Source organism: Phodopus roborovskii, unplaced genomic scaffold (assembly GCF_943737965.1).
Source record: "Phodopus roborovskii unplaced genomic scaffold, PHOROB, whole genome shotgun sequence".
Lineage (NCBI taxonomy): Eukaryota > Metazoa > Chordata > Mammalia > Rodentia > Cricetidae > Phodopus > Phodopus roborovskii.
The window spans coordinates 2,581,795-2,602,277 of NW_026126566.1; the positions used below are offsets into that span (position 1 = coordinate 2,581,795).

The following is a 20,483-nucleotide window of genomic DNA, read 5'->3' on the forward strand; positions in this document are numbered from 1 at the left end:
ATTTTGTTTTATGTACATTGGTGTTTTGCCTGCATGAATGTCTTTATGAGGGTATTAGATCTTGGATCCCCTGGAACAGTTGTGAGCTGCCATGTGGGTGCTGGGAATTGAACCCCAGTCCTCTAGAAGAGCAACCAGTGCTTTTAACCACTGAGCCATCTCTCCAGCCCCCCCACCCCCATTCTCTTACTCGGTGTGTGTGTGTGTGTGTGTGTGTGTGTATGTATGTATGTGTGTGTGTGTTGGTTTAAGTCCCTGTATTTCACCATGTGGATTCCAGGTCATCAGGCTTGGGGGCAAAGTACCCTTAATGCTAAGCCATCTCACTTATCATTTGAAATAGTTTTTCTTCTTCTTCTTCTTCTTCTTCTTCTTCTTCTTCTTCTTCTTTTTTTTTTTTTTTTTTTTTTTTTTTTTTTTTGAGACAGGGTTTCTTTTTCTTTAACCCTCACTGTCTTGGAACTTACTGGCTGGCCTTGAACTTTTGGAGATCCTACTGCCTCTGGCTCCTGAGTGCTGGGATAAAGGCATGTGCCACCATGTCCCTTAAAATACTTTTTGTCGTGAAGTGGGAAGTTTTCTCTGTCCTGAAGAAGGAAGTGGGAGTAGTTTTTACACTGTCCCCAGCAGCTCTTGGGGGATGAGGGACTTAGCACGGGCAGCATAATGAAACACTAATAAAAGAATAAGTTTCATATCCTCTTGCTTTTGTGCCAGCCTAGTTAATTTTCTTACTTTCTATGTTGCCAGCATCCACCCTGGGCAGCTCCCAACCACTTTAACTCCAGCTCCCAGTCATCTGACAGCCTCAGGCATCCATATATGTGGGACATGCTTGCATATGAATTCATGTATACACATAGGTTGATAAAACAAACAAATAAACAAAAACACATAACACTATAAAGATTTCATACCTACTTTCCAGAATTGATCCACAGTAGACTTTTTGCTACAGGATTTCTTTGTATCAGCCCTGGCTATCCTGGAACCGCCTCCCAAGTGCTGGGATTAAAGGTGTGCACCACCATTGCCTGGTAGACTTTTTTTTTAATGCCCCCACCCTTCAGTATTGGATATTCACAGAGTAATTTAGATGGCAACTTATTTGCACGTTCATAATGAATGATCATAAGGCTAGTGACTCAAATCTAAGCATAAAATTTTTCTGTATATAATATGGTTGTAATTGTATATATAGTACTTTTAGTTATTTTGGACACAAAACCAGGTTTCATAGTTTGGAATTTGATGCTTATGTACACTGGTAGATAGACAATTTCAGATATTGGGTATTTGTGCTAGAGGTACTACTCAATTTACACAGTGAAAGGTCAGGTCTTATCTCCAAATTTACTGACTTGTCCTTGGAGGCAATTAGTGTCTTGGAGATTTGTGTATAAGGTGTGTGTGTGTGTGTGTGTTATCCTGTTAGGGAAGTGCTGTACCACTGCGTGTGTGTGTGTGTGTGTGTGTGTGTGTGTGTGTGTGTGTGTGTGTGTGATCCTGTTAGGGAAGTGCTGTACCACTGCGTGTGTGTGTGTGTGTGTGTGTGTGTGTTATCCTGTATAAGGTGTGTGTGTGTGTGTGTTATCCTGTATAAGGTGTGTGTGTGTGTGTGTGTGTTATCCTGTATAAGGTGTGTGTGTGTGTGTGTGTGTGTGTGTGTGTGTGTGTGTGTGTGATCCTGTTAGGGAAGTGCTGTACCACTGAGCTACACCCCAGCTCCACATGTAGCCTTTGTATACTTGTCCTATATGTTTTTGAGCAGATGCATGTTGTTTGTTTACTTTTGTTTCCTGGAACTCAGGCTCATTTTGAACTCAAGACCCTCTGCCTCAGCCTTCAGAGTGTTGACATTGCTGTTGGATTGCAGGTGTGCTTGCCACCATGTGTATGCTTTGTTTGTATTCTCTAGTGTTGCCGTCATCCCGTCTCGTCCCCCATGTCTTTTTGGGTTGCAGTTAATAGTAGGCTGCTCATATTTTCTTAAGTTGCATTTATTTTTAAAGTGATTGTTTCCTATGTGTGTCTTTGGCCTGCATGTTTATGTATCATATTCATGCCTGGTGCTCATGAAGAACAGAAGAGGGCATTGGATCCCCTGGAACTTCGGCTACAGATGGTTGTGAACCACCACATGATTACTGAAAATTAAACCCGGATCCTCTGCAGGAGCAGCCAGAGCTCTTAAATGCCAAGTTGCCTCTCTAGCTCCAATTTGTTTGTATTCTAAGTATAGTGGGGCTGGGAGATGGCTCAGAGGATAAAGTTATTGCTGAGTAAGAATGAAGACTTGAATTTGGATCTCCAAACTCTATAAAAGCTTGATGTATATCCACCACTGGTCCTGGAGTTTATTAGCCTCCTACTAGTGTAGCTGAAAGGGCTAGGATCAGTGAATAACCCTGTCTCAAACAAAACAAAAACAAAAACCTGAGTTAGTGATAGAGGCAGACATTGCTATCAAGCTCTGCCCACCACACACCTCCTATAGCACTGGCACACAGACACACTCTAAAAAGAAAAGAAAAACCAGTGAAGAGGATAGATGCCTCAAATGCAGTAACAAGACTGAAGGATGAATTCTCTCTCCGTAATAGTTCCTGCCTGATAGGTCCCACCCTTCAGATTTCTAACTGCATATAGAATTGAAAAGGGAAACAAATATTTTTGTTCTTTTCTGCATGTACCTTTTATTTTTCTTAATTCTTTTTAATTAATTTCATTATTTATTTAATTGAGGTAGAGTTTCCTCTCTACATAGCCTTAGCTGGCCTGAAACTCACTCTGTAGACCAGATTGGCCTAGAATTCACAGAGACCCAGCTGTCTTTGTCTCTTGAGTGCTGGGGTTGAAGGCCTGGCTCTCCATGTAGCTTTTAAACTCTTCTTGATGTGTAAGAAGCCAGTCTAGAATAGTGCTTAAAGAGTGTAGCCTCCGCCAGGCGGTGGTAGCGTGTGCTTTTAGTCCCAGCACTCGGGAGGCAGAGGCAGGCACATCTCGGTGAGTTCAAGGCCAGCGTGATCTACAAGAGCTAGTTCCAGGACAGGCTCCAAAGCCACAGAGAAACCCTGTCTGGAAACCCTCCCCAATAAATGAATGAATGAGTGTAGCCTCCAAGGTTGGGCCTGAGCTGCTGCAGCATGTCTGCTTCTGCACAAAGCCCTGGGTAGTGGCAGCATATATCTGTGACCCCAGCACTTGGGAGATGGAAGCAGAAAGATCAGCAGAAGTTCTGGGGCTGGTTTCTTGAAATTTCCAGTGATATATTCAGGGATACTCATGTTTCCTCTTGTGCCACATCATGCTGTAGAATCTGTTTAATTTTTTCTAGTACAAGATGATGACTCAGTACATGGTATGTTCTTTGCTTAGATGAGTACTGTACATGAGTTGTGTACTGCTGGACTTTTAGAAATTAACAACAGGGACTGGAGAGGTTATGGCTCAATGATTAAGAGGTTTTGAATAGACTCCTAATTTGATTGGTTAAAATCCACACATAAACATGGCTGTGTGTTATATTTTTAGATGGAAATGGCCCCCTAAATTTTGTATTTCCTTTGCATGTCAGCCTCATCAGGCAGGTTGGGAGGAACACATGGGTCCATAGCTCCTGCTTCTTTTCTCTGTGTTTGTGTATGTGGGTGGTGCTGTCTTGGGGGCACATTGTGGAGGTTAGAGGTTGACATTGGGCCGCCCTTTTTCAGTCATTTCCATCATTGAACCCTTCTGGCCTGTTTAGCTGGATCTCTCACTAGCTGTGTTGGAGTTACAGTTGCATAGTGCTGCCCTAGCCTTATGTGACTAGGGATCTGAATGCAGGCCCTCATGCTTTAGCAAGAAGTCTTCTCCCTAACCCTGGTTTTGTTTGTTTGTTAGTTTGTTTAAAATAGCATCTCATTTGTAGCCCTGGCTAGCCTGGGATTCTCTATGTAGAGCAGGCTAATCTGCTTCTGCCTGAGATTAAAGACTTGTGCCACTGCACTTGTTCCCCAACCCTTTTGTTTTTGAGACAGTGTCAGGTTATACAGGCTGTCTTTTAACTTGTGCTGCTGAGGTTGGCCCTAAGCTCCTGATCCCATTTGCCTCTACCTCCCAAGTGCCGAGACTACGGGCATGCACCACCATCTTCAGACACACCAGCCCAATTTTGCTTTTTTTAAAAAATTATATTTTAAATTATTTTGTGTGTCTACCCCTGTGTATTTATTTGGAATGGATGTACATGGTTCATATGTGGAGGTCAGAAGGCAACTTTGAGAGAATTGGTTCTCTCCACCATGTGGGCTCCAAGGACGGGACACTTGGCTTAGTGACAGAATGATGGATCATTCTTAGTGACAGAATGATGGATCATTACCCACTGATCCTTCTTGCTGGTCCCCACTTCTTTCTTTTTCTTAATAATAGTCAAAGTACAGTTGCAGAGTTTCCCTTTCCTATCCTCATACTTCAGTTATAAAATGTGTTCAGTGTCAAAAGATAATAGAAACAAACACATAGAGCAGGAAGGATCACCTTTGAGGCTTATGTCTGTACTTTTTAATCTTTCTCTTACACTTGGGAATACACAGTCATTTAAACATTCATGTCTTTGTCTTTTACACTGATAGTGCACATTGATTTCAGCAACAAATAAATTTATAATGATGTTTAGTCACACCATTAAATTAATAATACTTCTCTGAGTACTGTGCTGTATGCAATTATTTTGGGATATATTTGAACCCTATTCAAGAAGATTTAGAGAAATCCTTTTGAACATCCTTTATGACACAGGATGATGAGATCACAGGATGTGTGCTTCCTGCTCTTGGTGCACCCCTCCCTGCCTGCCCGGAGGAGGAAGACTGGTCTGAGCTCAAACCCATGTGATATACATGGCTAACTATATATTTTGCCTTCTGCATGAATATAGATCACTTCCAGTGTCTTGAGAGTATCTCTCCCTTCGTTCTTTTTATCTTTGTTCATTCCTCCTTTTCCTTTCCACCTGAAATTTCTAAGTCCTGGACTTGCTTCCGGTGAAGGAGGGGCTATTTGGAAAGTTCTTTTTCTGCACCTACTTATTAGTGCATTTACCACATAAATACTCTTGTCCCTGTACATTACAACCTTTCAAAAACCATAAACATTTCCTTGCTTTATTCATTCTGGTATTTCACGTTTGTGATTTTTAGTAACAGTTCTTTGTTTTCACATCCTTACTCATGTGTGAAGCAGTCAGACATTTGTTTCTCCTCCTAAATTTCAGTAATCACCAGCAAAACCCTGGAATACAGTGTCTTCCTGTTCAGAAATCAGTAGTATGTAAACTTGGGTTTAGGACTTTTGATCTGTCCAGACTTCCGTGAAGAAGTAACACTGAAGTGAACAGTACAAGTTGACTCTTAGAATGAAAATAACCAGGGATAGCATTAAAAGCTTAAAAAGCCTACAGAGTGCATTTTCCAAAAAGCTTTGGCTGACCTGCCAGTAGATAGGTGAGCAAGATTCACGTAGTTCCCAGAGAAGAAGACTGGCTGTGAGCACTGCAGCATCACAGGGTAGCTGGGCTTGGGTCCAGCAGACCCCGACATCCTAGAGCCTTTCAAGAATTTCAAGTCAACCAAACACTAAAGAGCAGTTCATCCTGTCATCGAGAACAGAGCCCCACTTGCATTGCATAGGACTAATAAAATGTTTTTCTGACTTGTTTTCCATCAGGTCACGGTGCTGATGTGAAGTGTGTAGACTGGCATCCAACCAAAGGGCTAGTTGTTTCAGGAAGTAAAGATAGTCAACAGCCAATAAAGTTCTGGGATCCCAAGACTGGCCAGAGTCTTGCAACACTGTAAGTGATAGGAAGCCCGCCTTGTCCCTCGAAGAAGAGGAACTAGAAGCAGGCCACATTACTTAACTTTTAGCTTTCTCCTGTTTTCCTTTAAGAAAAAAGTAGTTTTGACTTCAATCTTTGGATGTTTTGTTTGTTGGGATATTTTGTTAATTATGATTTACCTCTAAATCTCCAGTGAAGGAAGATGATATTTGTTCTGCTACAGACCCAAGTTTTCCTGGGTTTTCCTACAGGGCTGGCAGGAAGATGAAGTTCCTACTGTTGTCTCCCTGTCTCCTCAGAGTACCTTGTCACCTATAGTTTTAGCATCTGTGCCTCTTATTAGCCATGATCCAGTTTTCCCTAGCTTACTCCATCCTCCATCCAAATACATTTCTTCATTTTGTGCCATTTCTTCTCCCTCCCTCCCTCCTTCCTCCTTCCTCCCCTTTATCCCCCTCTCCTCCTCTTCCTTCCCTGTCCTCTTCTCTCTCTCCATTCTTTCTCCCCCTTCTTTCTTCTTCCCTCTCCTCTCTTTACCCCTCTTCTCTTCTCTGTTCTACCTCTCATCTCCCTCTCTTCCCCTCCGTTTCCTCTCCTCTTCCTCTCCTCTCTCTTTCTCTCCTTTTCCCCTCCTTATCCCCACCCATATCCCATCTCTTCCCATCTCTGTCTTTCCTCTCAGGGAGACTTGCTTGCTTATGTAGCTGTGTTTTTCCTTGGCATTATGTGCAATTATTAAAATTACATGAATGTGTTCTTTTGGGGCACATTGTTGCCATATCCTGGCCCTAATCCGAAATGATACATCCATAGCTCAAATTAGTTAAAGCAAGGCTGCTGTTAAACATGGCCATGCAGGGTACAGTGTGAACCCTTGCATAGAAGCGTTATGTAGGCCCCGTGATAGAGGATTGCCTTTAGTCCAAATTAATCCTCAAAGTATCTCTAAACTAGTGCCTGCTCCCGTAGTTTGATTAAAGAGAAACCACATTGAGTCTTTAAAATGTGGTGAACTTGATTAGGTATCGGTTTGTGTAGTCCAAGTACTTCCCCTATTTCTGGATGGACCTTTTGTCCAGCAGAGTCCCATTGTTCTTTCAGCTGGATGTCAAGAGCTGTGTTTAGATACTGGACTTCATTTTTACCATCGACAGATGTGGTTTTGTTTTATTTATTTGTTGTTTTTCCTCCTCCTTTTTTTCTTTTTGAGACAAGGTCTCTTTGTGTAGCCCTGGATGTTCTGGAACCTATGTAGAACAATGTGGCCTCAAACTCACAGAGATCAGCCTGCCTCTGCCTCCCAAGTACTGGGATCAAAGGCGTGCACCACCATGCCTGGCATCGACAAGAGTTTTCAAGTATGTTTTAAGTGTGGCCTTATCTAGTTATAGTCACATGCTTTATTGCTACCAGGCCACACCTTTCACCATCTTTATCCGTTTGTTGTGCTTTCACTATGAAGTGATGCTTGTGTTGCATCCTGACATGCCTTGTTTATATATACTCTTGATGCTTTGTTTCTAGCCACGCCCATAAGAACACGGTGATGGAAGTGAAATTAAACCTCAATGGCAATTGGCTCCTCACAGCATCTCGAGACCATCTCTGTAAGCTTTTTGATATCCGAAACCTGAAGGAAGAGCTTCAAGTGTTCCGAGGTCACAAGAAGGAAGCCACAGGTCTGTGACTGTGATGTGCTTCATTATGGTGACCTTCCCCTGCAGCCATCTCACATTGCAGTCATTTCATCTTCCTCTGTATTTTCGTTTTGCAGCTGTAGCCTGGCATCCTGTTCACGAAGGACTTTTTGCCAGTGGAGGGTCTGATGGCTCCTTGTTATTCTGGCACGTTGGGTATGTACTATTTACTGTGTGGAGAATTGATAACGTTTGTCTGTATACACATTCCCACATTGTTTGGCAGCAAACGACACCATTGTTTGGGGCCTCAGCTAGGAAAATCCTGGTGGCTGGGGATTGGGGTGTTTTGAAGCCCGACTCCATTGGAGCTCTCTTTAGAAGGGACAAGTGTGTCCCACTGCCTGTGACTTGGACTTCTCCAAGTATGAAGACAGGATCCTTCATGGCAAATTTGGAACAAGTAGTGTAGTGAGAGACTCAGATGAAAATGAAAGGCCTTGGGCTAGTGACACGGTTCAACAGGTAAAAAGCATTTGCTGTGCAAGCCTGGTTTCTGTTCTTGGAACCCGTGGCAATAGGAGAGAACTGATTTCCCTTGTGTACTGTCACGCCCATGTGTACACACACACGTACACACGTACACACACACACACACACCACACACAGTCACACACACACGTACACACACATACACATACATACCACACACACACCACACACACTCACACACATGTACACACACACATACATACCACACACACACCACACACACACACACTCACACACGTACACACACATACCACACACAGTCACACACTCACACACACGTACACACACACATACACATACCACACACAGTCACACACACACACTCACACACACGTACACACACATACACATACATACCACACACACACACACACACTCTCACACATGTACACACACATACACATACCACACACTCACACACACCACACACACACACCACACACACACACCACACACACACACACACACACACAATTTCTCTCTCCCCCCCCCTCCACATATACCCAAACCACACACATCCCATACACATTAATTAATAAATTAAGTTTAAGCTTAAATTTTAGAAGTCTGTTTTGAACTGCCCCCCACATCATGCACTGGAATGTTTGCAGTGCTGTGGTGACTATGGATGACTATGAGGAGTATGTTTTGTGAAAAAAATTCTCAAATATATATAAATATGATCAAATTTTGCATTTTTCTATGTGCATGTGTATCCTGTATAAGAGACTGTCCTGCAGTTTTCAATTTTGTGAATCTAGCTTGGAGTAGAAAGATAGCACTTGTGTTTTGGATGTAGAAATCACTTTTGGAAGAATAAAATAGATTCCTTAGTTGAAATAATTTATAAAGTATTTTTTCATGTGCTTTTTTTTTTTATGTTTTTTATCTACTTCCTCTGAAAAACTGGTATGATACATGGCAGTGACAAAACTCAAAATAAGAGATGAATGTTAGGTTTTTTTTTTATGATACTAAAGAAAACCGTTGTTTTGATGTTTTTAATGTTCTTTTGTTTGTGTGTTGTTTGTTTTGGATATTCTCTTGGTAATTTTGGTTCAACAGTTTCTCTCACTGGTGCTGTTGTAGGGTAGAGAAGGAAGTAGGTGGGATGGAGATGGCCCATGAAGGAATGATCTGGAGTTTGGCTTGGCATCCTCTTGGGCATATTCTATGCTCAGGCTCAAATGACCACACCAGGTAAGTACCACACTGAAAACAGTAGGAAATGTCTGTGCTCAGAGTAGTACACCCGCCAATTATCCTCACCTCTCTGATGCATGGAGATTACAATTTTCACACTGGGATCTCTGTATTTGAGGTTGTAGGGAGAAAGGACCATATACCCATGTTTGTATTTACATTTGTTGTGGATTGTTTTCTTCCCAAAGAGATAGGAGCTGCTGTTTTTCAACAACATTCAACTGTCTGAGAATACTTTTTATCTGTTGGCTACATTGTATTAGGTTGGGGACAGGTCTCATGTTTCCATGTTGTTGCTGGACTAGGCAATGGCTGAGGTGTTGCCTTCCACGTATTCTTGAGCTCAGTAAGAATTGCAGCTTTAAGTGCCCACGCTACACTTTTGTTAAAGTCTCTACAGCCAGTGCTGTCCCTTTGGAGTGTCTGTTCCTAATGTAAGCATCCCCAGGTCACACTCTGCAGTCCACTCAGTGTCTGTTCCTTTGATGGTATGCCCAGGAAGGGTTAGTATATTCTGGCAATTAACTTCTAACTCAGGCTGGATGGTAGTATGGTCCAGTGCTAGTTGGCAGCTGATGCTGGTATTTTCTCCCGTGAAGGGAGGATTTTGTAGATCTCACCTGAGCTTATTTATTTTCTCTTTACTTCCTACCCCTTCTTTTCTACCCTTTTCTGATGTTTTTGTTTTCTTCCTCTGTTTCTGGTCTCCATCCCCAACTTTAAAAACAACCAGTCATGTAACCCAGGTTAGACTCCCACTTGCCATGTAGCTGAAAATGACTGTGAGGTTCTCTTCCTGCCATCTCCTCCAGAGTGCCAGGGTTCCCAGGGAGTCCCATCACACACTGACTGAGTCTGTTCTTGTCCGTCTCTTTTCCTTCACTGAGGTACAGGCTCTAATCTGCCATTTTTGTAGTGATTGGCATCAGGGTTTTATAATAAAGAGATGGAGTGTTAAACATTAACTTTGATTGTTTAAATTTTGTTTTGTATTCTGATTTAAAATGCTCTTTCCACAATTAAAATTTTCAAAGAATGGTATTTTAAAAACTTGATTTGAGCTATTGTGCCCAGAGAAAGCACTGAAATCATGTCCCCCTTTCTCCTGTTACTTTGATTTCATCAGCAAATTCTGGACTCGAAACAGACCAGGTGATAAAATGCGAGATCGATACAATCTGAACCTTTTACCTGGCATGTCTGAAGATGGAGTAGAGTATGGTAAGGTCTGCATATCTGTCCTTTGAAGACTCGTGATATTCCATTATAACTTTTAAGTATTAGGAGGCTCCTACAAAACTAATTTGGCGCAAGGAATGTAACTGAGTGATCCATTATTTACCCAGCATGCTTGACACTGCCTCCCAAGTGTTGGGATTAAAGGCTTGTGTCAGTTCACCCAGCTTTAGGTTGAATTTTATAATTCATTGAGTTATAACTCACCAGGAATATCACCTGTTTCTTTTGTTTGTTTGCTTGTTTTGTTTTGTTTGGAGACATGCTCTGCCTTTGTATTCCTGGCTGACTTAACTTGCTATTGCTATATAGTCTAAGCTGGTTTTGAACTCACAGAGATCTGCTTGCCTTTGTCTTCTGAATGCAGTGATTAAGGCATGTGCTACTGTACCCAGTGATGTTATGCATTTTCATAAAGCATTCTTTGTAGGGAACACTGTGAAACTGTGTTGATGATAAGTGTTTTATTTGTAGATGACCTGGAACCTAATAGCCTGGCAGTGATCCCAGGGATGGGAATACCAGAACAACTGAAGTTAGCTATGGAGCAAGAACAGATGGGTAAGGCATCTGTAGAGTGCTGTCTTACTTTCATGGTAAAATTACTTTGTTAATAAATGGTATTGAAATGATCACATAGCTTTCGTTAAGAATTGTGAATAAAAGTGGCTCAAAATATGTAATGTTTAAAAATTATGCTTCCAACAATTTGTTCATTTATTAAGTTGCTACATTGTTTTGTTTAAGGGACTAACTAGTTCTTTCTATGGTTTCAGGAAAAGATGAATCAAATGAAATCGAAATGACAATTCCAGGCTTGGATTGGGGAATGGAGGAAGTAATGCAAAAGGATCAGAAAAAAGTCCCTCAGAAGAAAGTCCCTTATGCAAAGCCCATTCCTGCTCAGTTCCAGCAGGTGGGTTACTAATAGTAACCTCGTGCTAAGAGATTGTGGCTGCCTCCTTTAACTGATGCTCAGAAATAGGTGTCTTTGGAGAATCTTATCTTGTTTTTAAACATATTTACCATTTGCTGCTCTAAAGTTAAATACCTAGCTTGTCAAAGGGAAGAGGGAGAACCAGCAGGCAGAGTATGTAGTCTGTCTCCTGTATTGTCAGTCTTTTGCTTGATTAATACAAACAATCATTCAAGTGGCTAGCAAGATTTGCATTCTTTTTTTTTTTGTATTTTGTATACATTGGTGTTTTGTCTGCATATATGTCTGTGTGAGGGTGTCAGATCCCCTGGAACTGGAGTTACAGATAGTCGTGAGCTGCCATGTGGGAGCTGGGAATTGAATCCAGGTCCTCTGGAAGAACAGTCAGTGGTCAGTGCCCTTATCTCCGGTCTCAAAGCTTTGTATTCTTGATAACTGCAGTATTTTGCAGTATTTCAGTCAGATTTCTGTCAATGTAACACATATCCATGTTAAGGAGTTTGTGATTTTGGGTCATGGTTGCAGAAGGTCTGTGGTTGTGTGGCTTTGTCTCTGTGGTTCTCTGGCATGAGAAAGCAGCGTGATGGGGAGCATGTGGTAGAATAAAACCTCTCACTTCATAATTCCCAAGGAGCAGAGAGAGAGAAAGAGAGAGAAAGAGAGAGAGAGAGAGAGAGAGAGAGAGAGAGAGAGAGAGAGAGAGGGGCCGGGATCTCTCTGTCCCCTTCAAGGGCATACCTCTAATGACTGACTCACTCCATCAAGCTCCTGCCTCCCCGAAGTGTCATCACCTGGGAACCAAACCTTCACCATATGTGCTTTGGATGATACCAAGCTATAACTTGTAGCTTTCATAATTTTAGTAATTTCTAATCACTAATGCACTTGGCCCACTCTATTCTTATGTCACAAAGAATTGGCTTTAGAAGTGAAAGCAGTTCAGCTTTGTATATTGATGATTTTAGCGAACCTTTTTAAACCTACTGTAATTTTCATGCTTGTCTGTAATTTAATTTTATCTCTTTTTCAAAGGCCTGGATGCAAAATAAAGTTCCAATTCCTGCTCCAAATGAGGTGCTGAATGACAGAAAAGAGGATATCAAATTGGAAGAGAAGAAAAAAACACAAGCAGAAATTGAGCAAGAAATGGCCACATTACAGTATACTAATCCACAGCTTTTAGAGGTGTGTGAGCTAAGGAAGTAGAGATAGTATCTTTTATTGATACCCTGTCTACCCTCTTTACTGTTTTTAAATGATGCTTTCTTTGTGTGTGTGTGTGCGTGCGCACGCCATCGAGTGCATGTGGAAATTAGAAATTAGAAGGTAACGCAACAGTTTTATTTGAGAGCTCTAGCATATTTTATTTGTTCAGCACACTAATTTTTTTTTCCTCCCCTTTCCAGCAACTTAAAATTGAAAGGCTTGCACAGAAACAGGCTGATCAGATCCAGCCACCGCCCTCATCTGGTACCCCTCTCCTCGGACCTCAGCCCTTTTCTGGACAGGGTCCAATATCTCAGATTCCTCAAGGTTTTCAGCAGCCTCATCCCTCTCAGCAGATGCCATTGGTGGCTCAAATGGGGCCTCCAGGACCTCAGGGCCAGTTCAGAGCCCCTGGACCCCAGGGACAAATGGGACCACAAGGCCCTCCATTGCATCAAGGAGGTGGGGGGCCACAAGGATTCATGGGACCACAAGGACCCCAGGGCCCTCCCCAGGGACTGCCACGGCCCCAGGACATGCATGGTCCCCAAGGAATGCAGAGGCACCCTGGACCTCATGGCCCTTTGGGTCCTCAAGGACCACCTGGACCTCAAGGTAGCTCTGGTCCTCAAGGTCACATGGGTCCTCAGGGCCCACCTGGACCACAGGGTCACATTGGCCCCCAAGGTCCTCCTGCTCCTCAGGGCCACCTGGGCCCACAGGGGCCTCCTGGTACTCAAGGAATGCAGGGACCACCTGGTCCCAGAGGAATGCAAGGACCTCCTCATCCTCATGGGATACAGGGTGGGCCAGGGTCTCAAGGAATCCAAGGTCCAGTGTCTCAGGGACCTCTGATGGGACTGAATCCAAGAGGAATGCAGGGACCTCCAGGACCTCGGGAGAATCAGGGTCCTGCTCCTCAAGGCATAATGATTGGCCACCCACCTCAAGAGATGAGAGGACCTCATCCTCCAAGTGGATTGCTGGGACATGGCCCTCAGGAAATGAGAGGTCCTCAGGAGATGCGTGGCCTGCAGGGACCTCCACCACAGGGATCCATGTTGGGCCCTCCCCAGGAACTTCGAGGGCCCTCAGGTTCACAAGGGCAGCAAGGACCACCCCAGGGCTCTTTGGGACCTCCACCCCAGGGTGGCATGCAAGGACCCCCTGGACCTCAGGGACAGCAGAACCCAGCAAGAGGGCCACATCCATCTCAAGGGCCAATACCATTCCAGCAGCAGAAAACACCTCTGCTAGGTGATGGGCCCCGGGCCCCCTTCAATCAGGTATTACTTATTTCCAGCTTGTACTCTTTAACACGTGAGAATGGACTCTGCGTTGTTCAGTGCTGATAAGGATGCGGAAAAACACTTACATCTGGGCCCAGCTCCATGAGTGTCTGTAGTGGCTTCCAACAGTGGCAGCCTGACTAGAAGAACATGCTGAGACCAAGATGAAGAGCTAGTTGCATCATCACTAATTTTTCACACAGATGTTTCCAGAACAGATCATTCAGTGGAATACAGTTTACTTGTGCCCAGCTCTAGAGAGTTGTGGCTCTTAGGAGGGAGTGTTCTGGGTTGTGGACAGTTCCACAACTGTTGGATTCTTTGGTGTACTTTTTAGCCTGATTATTCCATGAGCCTGCAAGTAAGCAGCCCACCTTCAACATTTCTGTCCACTTTGCTTTAATTTTTTTTAAAATTACATTTATTGAAAGTACATGTGTGTGCACATGCTCACATACCACAGGAAGCATGTGGAGATCAGAGTACTATTTGTAGAGATTGATTCTCTCCTACCATTTGGGCCTCAGGAATCTAATTCAGGTTGTTATGTGTGGTAGCAGGTACCTCTCCATTCCACCAGTTTTCATTATATTTATTTATATCTTTTACTGTGTGTGTATGTGTGTGTGTGTGCCACATGTACTGCTTCTAAAGATGGCATGGGGTGTTCAAGGGTACTGTAAACTATCTGCCTCATTATTTTCATTTCAGTGGATGCATTTTTAGAAAAACTAATTCCAGACCACAGTACTCAAAAATAATGTCCTTGTGCATGAATTCTGTTGAAGCTGTATTTACCTGTCATAGAATGACTTGTAGGATCATGAAGATGTAGCTCATTTGACAAAATGCTTTGCTAGCATGTATGACATCTTGGGTTCAGTATCCGCTCCACATAAAACTGGGCATGGTGGTGCATATTGACTGGAGACAGATGGGTCTGGAGACCACAAGTCAGAAAGCCATCTCCTCACTTTGTAGTTCCAGTTGTTCTGGAGCTCATTATGTAGGCCAGACTGACTTCAAACTTACAGAAATCCCTCTGTCTCTGCCTCCCAAATGCTGGGATTAAAGGTCCAGTCCCCAAATTTTAAAGTTAAAAATAGTATTTGTAGAAAGGAGTATTTGGCCATTTTTCAAGGACTCTGTCTTCAAGAAGTTTTGCTACTCATTCATTAATTTGGTATTTGAGAGATGGTGCAAAAGAAAATTTTAAGGTGTTTGGGGGTAAATTACACAATACCGGCATGAATGGATAGTGTTTGGTTATAAGGTGATGACTCTGAGGTTTTTAGTCTTATTATCTGGGTATGAGTACTTGGGCTTTGTGCTAGAATTCAGTTGTGGATGGACAAAAGTAAGTGAATAAGCAGTACTGACATCCACAGCTCTCCCTTGAAGGATACAATTACTGGGTGAGTGGATACTACTGGCTGAGAAAGAAAAGTAAATAACTTCCCCCTCCCTTTGGCCTGTCAGTGCGGATGCACACCTTTAACCCCAGCACTTGGGAGGCAGAAGCAGGTGGATCTCTTGAGTTTGAGGGCATCCTGATCTACAAAACAAGTTCTAGGGCAATCACAGCTACATAGAGAAATACTGTCTTGAAAACGAAACAAAAACTTTTTTCTTAACCTTTGAATGGGGAAGGAGAAGTCTGGGAATGGAACCCAGGGCCATCGTGCATGCTAGGCAGGTTCTGTACTCCTCAGCACATACAGCCCTTTCCTGTTATGCTTTCCAAATTCCACTGAGAATCCATGATCCAAAAGATAGCCATTTGAGCCAGTGCCATGGCTCAGCAGGTCAAGGCACTTGCCAAGCAAACCTGACAACATACATTGAGTCCCCCGAACTCACATGGTAGGATATCCACCACCTGCAAATTGTTCTCTAGCCTCCATGTGTGCCTTGACATACAATATGTGCATACTGTGTGAAATGTAACCATTGGTTGTGTTCTATAGATTTCCAGAACTTTAAAAGGTCATGAATTATGTGGCACTTGAGTTTTTTCTTCTTTATGGAACTTAGAGTCAAGTTGGATAAAATTCAGAGCCATCATCCTAAATTGCCCCCAAACTCCATGTTTTATATAAGGTCTATGTATGTATGTATGCATGTATGTATGCACATACTTATCTACCTACCTAGTTTTTTGAGACAGGGTTTCTCTATGTAGCCCTGGCTTTACTAGAACTCACTTTGTAGACCAGGCTGGCCTCAAACTCATTTGTCTCTGCCTCTTGAGGGCTGGCATAAAAGGCATGCGCCACCACTGCCCAGCTATATAGCTTATTAATTCAGTGTCTACTTGCATGTATATAATACTCTAGTTATTAACCAGTTTTTGGTTTTATGAAAGAATAGTTTTCATTTTGGAAGACTATTAAAAAATAAGAAACTTTTATTGTTTATGATGAATGAAACTCGAGACATTTTGAAGAAGAGGACACTCAAAATTTATACATGAAAAGCATCATGGTTCCAAAGTTTCTTGTTGATATGAATCAGTAGAACGAGTCTAAAAGACTTGGTATTGTATTTAGAGCTTTTCAAATCTCAGAATTTTCTTGGTGGAAAATGTGCTCCTAGTCCTTATACCCTAAAGTCTGTCTTTCTCCACTTTAATCAAGTGGTTTGTTTGTTCTCATTTCTTTACTTCAGTGGAATCTGAGTGTTAAAGTAGCAGCATGAAAGACACTGCTCAGAACTGTCCAGGACTAAAAGTGGACAGCAAAACAGTTTGGACGTTTCTGCCATTGAGGGCTGGGAAAGCGGCCCAGTGGATTAGAGCATTTGCTACACAAGCATGAAGCCCTGAGTGTGATCTCCAGCACCCACATTAGAAAGCTGGGCACAGCCACACGTGCATCTGGAACCCCAGGACAATGGGGAAGAGATGAGGATAGCTGGGGCTTTTGGCTGCTGGCCTATTTCTGGGTTCAGTGAGACCGCTTATTCATGGGAATAATGTAAAGAGTGATGGAACAGGACATCTGACCTCTGCATATACACATATACACTAAGCTAGAGCCCCAGAAATTTCTGGCAATGCATTATTGATGGCATTTCTCTTCTCTCTCTCTCTCTTTCTCTCTCTCTCACATTTCTTTTAACAGACACATCCTGTAACCCAGACTGGCTTTGAACTCTCAGTCCTCCTGCCTCGGCCTCTTGAGTTCTTTTTTTATATATATAACTTTTAAAATTATTTTATGTGCATATCTAGTGAACATTTTAATTAATTTTTGTGGGTGGGGCATATTTGCAATGGTGCATTTGTGGAGTCCTGAAATCCAGTTCAGTTGGACAGACTTTTACCCACCAGCACACTGTCAGTGTCTGTTCATGTGACTGGTTTGTGACGTGAGAGTAATTTTACAATTGATGTTGGAATCTGTGCTAATCTCATACAAAGACCAGTCATTATGTGAAAGAATGCCCAGAAACTTCTTGATTTTTTTTTTTTTTTTTTTTTGCTTGTTTTCTGTTACTGTTTTTAATCTTTGAGGCAAGGTTCTACTTACTGTGTTGACCAGGCTAGTCTGGAACTCACAGAGATCTGCCTCTGCCACCCAAGTACTGTGATTAGAAGGCACATGCATGCCATCAAGCCTGGCTTGTCTTGTTTAGCTTGTTATGAGTCTTGATCAAAGTCTTTGGGCAGTGTAGGGAATCGGAACAAACACTGGGTGCCTCGCCGGTACTCCCAGCATTGGGAAGTGAAGGCAATCCTAAGGCAAGCTGGCTAATGAGACTAGCTATGATGAATTCTGGGCTTGATTGAGGCCCTTACTCAAAGAATAAGATGGAAGAATAATTCAGAATGATTCTTTACATCAACCTCAGGCCTCCACATACATGTGCACACAGATGCATGTACAACTTTCCACACACATGCATACATATCACACACACACACACACACACACACACACAGAGAGAGAGAGAGAGAGAGAGAGAGAGAGAGAGAGAGAGAGAGAGAGAGCGCTAGCGCTCTGGAGAGATGGCTCAGGAGTTAAGAGCACTTGTTGCTATTGCAGAAGACTCAAGTTTGGTTGTGATGTCTCACAACCATCTGTAACTCCAGTTCTAGGGGATCTAATGTCCTCTTCTAACACATGTAGTACACTTACAAAATAATCATACACATAAAATTAAATAAATTTAAAAAATAAAAGCCAGATACAGTGGCACACATCTGTAATCCCATCCCAGTACAGCTGCTAGAAGTGGCATAGAGAGGAGAATTGACTAGAAGCTCACAGGCCACGAGCCTACAGTACACTGTATAATAACAGAAATAAGAAATGTGGCCCCGACAAAGTGGGAAAGGAGGACCAACTCCTGAGAGCTATCATCTTCCCTCCACACGGGGCACGTGTGCACCTCTCCCCCACACATGTGACACGTGTGCACCTCTCCCACAAAACAAATAGCAATGAAGAACTCCGTCCTGATGTAGCTTTGAGAGAGTTGGTTGCAGTGTCACAACATGATGGTTAAAGCTGCCTACCTGGTTGAGGCTAGACCTTTCCCATTGTGAGGAGCTTGCCCTCTGCAAGAGCTGCGGCCCTACGCTGTGACTCTTGCCTCCCTCTGAAGCTCCTGCTTGACATTACAAGAAAAGATCTGGCTTTAACTGAGACCTGTCAGGGCAGTTAAAGTACAGGTGCTTCTGATTGTGGCTGAGAGTAACTCCTTCCTAGTTTAGAATTGTTATGTGTATATTCCTGTGTGTTTTCTATGAGTACAGATGTGTGCATGGCACCTTGTTGGATTCAGGTTGTCCCTTGCTGCATCCTGGCCTTGAGTGGCTAGGGATGCCCCTAGCTCCACCTGCACCACACCATAAGTATACTGGGGTCAGACATGGACTGTGTGACCTTACGTTCCTTGGGTGCTGGGGAATTCAAACCCCATCCGGTTCTCATGCTTGCAGGATCCTTTATCTTATCAAGCTGTCTTCCCAGCCCACTTTAGAAGAATTTCATTTTAATGTCACTAGCTAAATATTTAAACCTAGCAGCTTGGGGCAGCTGTTCACGTGTTATGGTTGTCAGTTCATGCAGCGCCTGTCTGTGGTCTCACACCTGTCTTTAAATGTTTCATCTCAGGAAGGACAGAGCGCAGGTCCCCCACCCTTGATACCAGGCCTAGGGCAGCAGGGAGCACAAGGCCGTATCCCTCCTCTGAACCCTGGACAAGGACCTGGCCCTAACAAAGGTAAATATATGCTTGCCTGAGGAAAAGTTTGCATTCTACCACTGTTGCGTGCATTTTACAGCTTTGTTGGTAACTGATACAGTAGATTGGAACTGCGGGGCAAACAAGGTCATGGCCATTTCAGGTGGTAGTTGGCTCTTTTGTTATCATGGGTAATGCTTCTTTAGGTAGTGATGCTGGCCAGAGAAAATGAGTTCCACGGCACCAGAGACTGGTAGTGAAACCATTGAGCAACCCTGGCATTTGTGTCTGCGTCTCAGGCTAGGGCAGCTCACGTTGGAATGGGAAGTGGGTCTTGTGTCTGTGGAATGCAGGTCCATGTGTCTGGATCCACAAAGAGTAGAACTGCCTCTGTTTTAGGCTCATCGATGGGGGTAGAGGATGTAGGATGTTAATGGTGTTCTCATAATTTGCACTCCCCATTGCCCCATTGTACCATATTGGACTCTAACTGCATAAGGCACCATTTGAAAAGAAGAAAGCAATGTACTGATATTATGGAAAGCAAAAATGAGGACTGTCAGCATTTAGGGCATATAGCTATTTGGAAGTTACGGTTTAACCAGAGGCTCTGGATGAACGTTGAGCCCTTGCTCCCAGGTGGGCAGTGTTGGAGTAAAGGCTGAGTACTGGCAGGAGAGTTAGCATGGGAGAACTTGGGGGATGTGAACAAAAGTGAGATAGGCGTGAAACGGTCTCATTCAACACCCTTACGAAAGACGAAAGAGTACACTAGCACATGGGCCGCTGTGGGGACTGTAACTCACGGGGCTGCTACCTTCATTACTAGTGGGGTAGCCCGCAGCACCATGTGGTACATGTTCGGTGTGTCTGTTCCATCCTATTGGGTTAAGAGAAGTCCTCACAGCATTTATAGCCCTGGGAGTTTAGACATTTATGCGAGACTTTAGAGGTAGGAAAGGGCAGGGCTTCGGAGAGCTTGTATTTCCATCCCTGTTGCATAGACTGTAGCAGTAGATACACAGAAGGGTTTGCAAGAGAGAAAGGAAATGAAGGGTTTTCTTGGAGGCTTGGGGACCCTTGGGAAGGGTGTTTGTTATCCACCAGGTACGTCCATTAATGAATGAAAGTGGCCTCTCTGCCACACCTGCGTCCGTCTCCACTCGTTCCTGCTCGTCTTGCTCGCCCCTCTCTCTCCCCTTCTCCCTTTCTCCCTCCTTCTCCCCACCTGCCCTGCTGCCTTCCCTCCCCTCTTTCTCCTAGGGACCAGAGGGAGAAGGGAGAGACATGCAAGTGGCCTACCATCCCCTCCTGGATTAGTTGCCACCACCACCACATCACCGTTTGTAGTGGTAGGTTTCTTTCCTTGGAAGAAAGTTGACAGGCTACTTTTAAACAGAGAGTGCTGA

General features: G+C 43.4%; 1 protein-coding gene across 1 annotated transcript in view; it reads left to right on the forward strand.

Moving 5' to 3' along the window:
- Wdr33 (WD repeat domain 33) overlaps positions 1 to 20,483 on the forward strand; it is a 92,949-nt gene that overhangs the window by 64,318 nt on the left and 8,148 nt on the right. The window contains exons 8-17 of the mRNA XM_051202298.1: positions 5,713 to 5,839; positions 7,349 to 7,503; positions 7,599 to 7,677; positions 9,103 to 9,213; positions 10,343 to 10,437; positions 10,927 to 11,013; positions 11,229 to 11,368; positions 12,422 to 12,574; positions 12,796 to 13,881; positions 19,005 to 19,113. Coding sequence (XP_051058255.1) covers positions 5,713 to 5,839; positions 7,349 to 7,503; positions 7,599 to 7,677; positions 9,103 to 9,213; positions 10,343 to 10,437; positions 10,927 to 11,013; positions 11,229 to 11,368; positions 12,422 to 12,574; positions 12,796 to 13,881; positions 19,005 to 19,113 — 2,142 coding nt within the window. The remainder of the gene's footprint in view (positions 1 to 5,712; positions 5,840 to 7,348; positions 7,504 to 7,598; positions 7,678 to 9,102; positions 9,214 to 10,342; positions 10,438 to 10,926; positions 11,014 to 11,228; positions 11,369 to 12,421; positions 12,575 to 12,795; positions 13,882 to 19,004; positions 19,114 to 20,483) is intronic.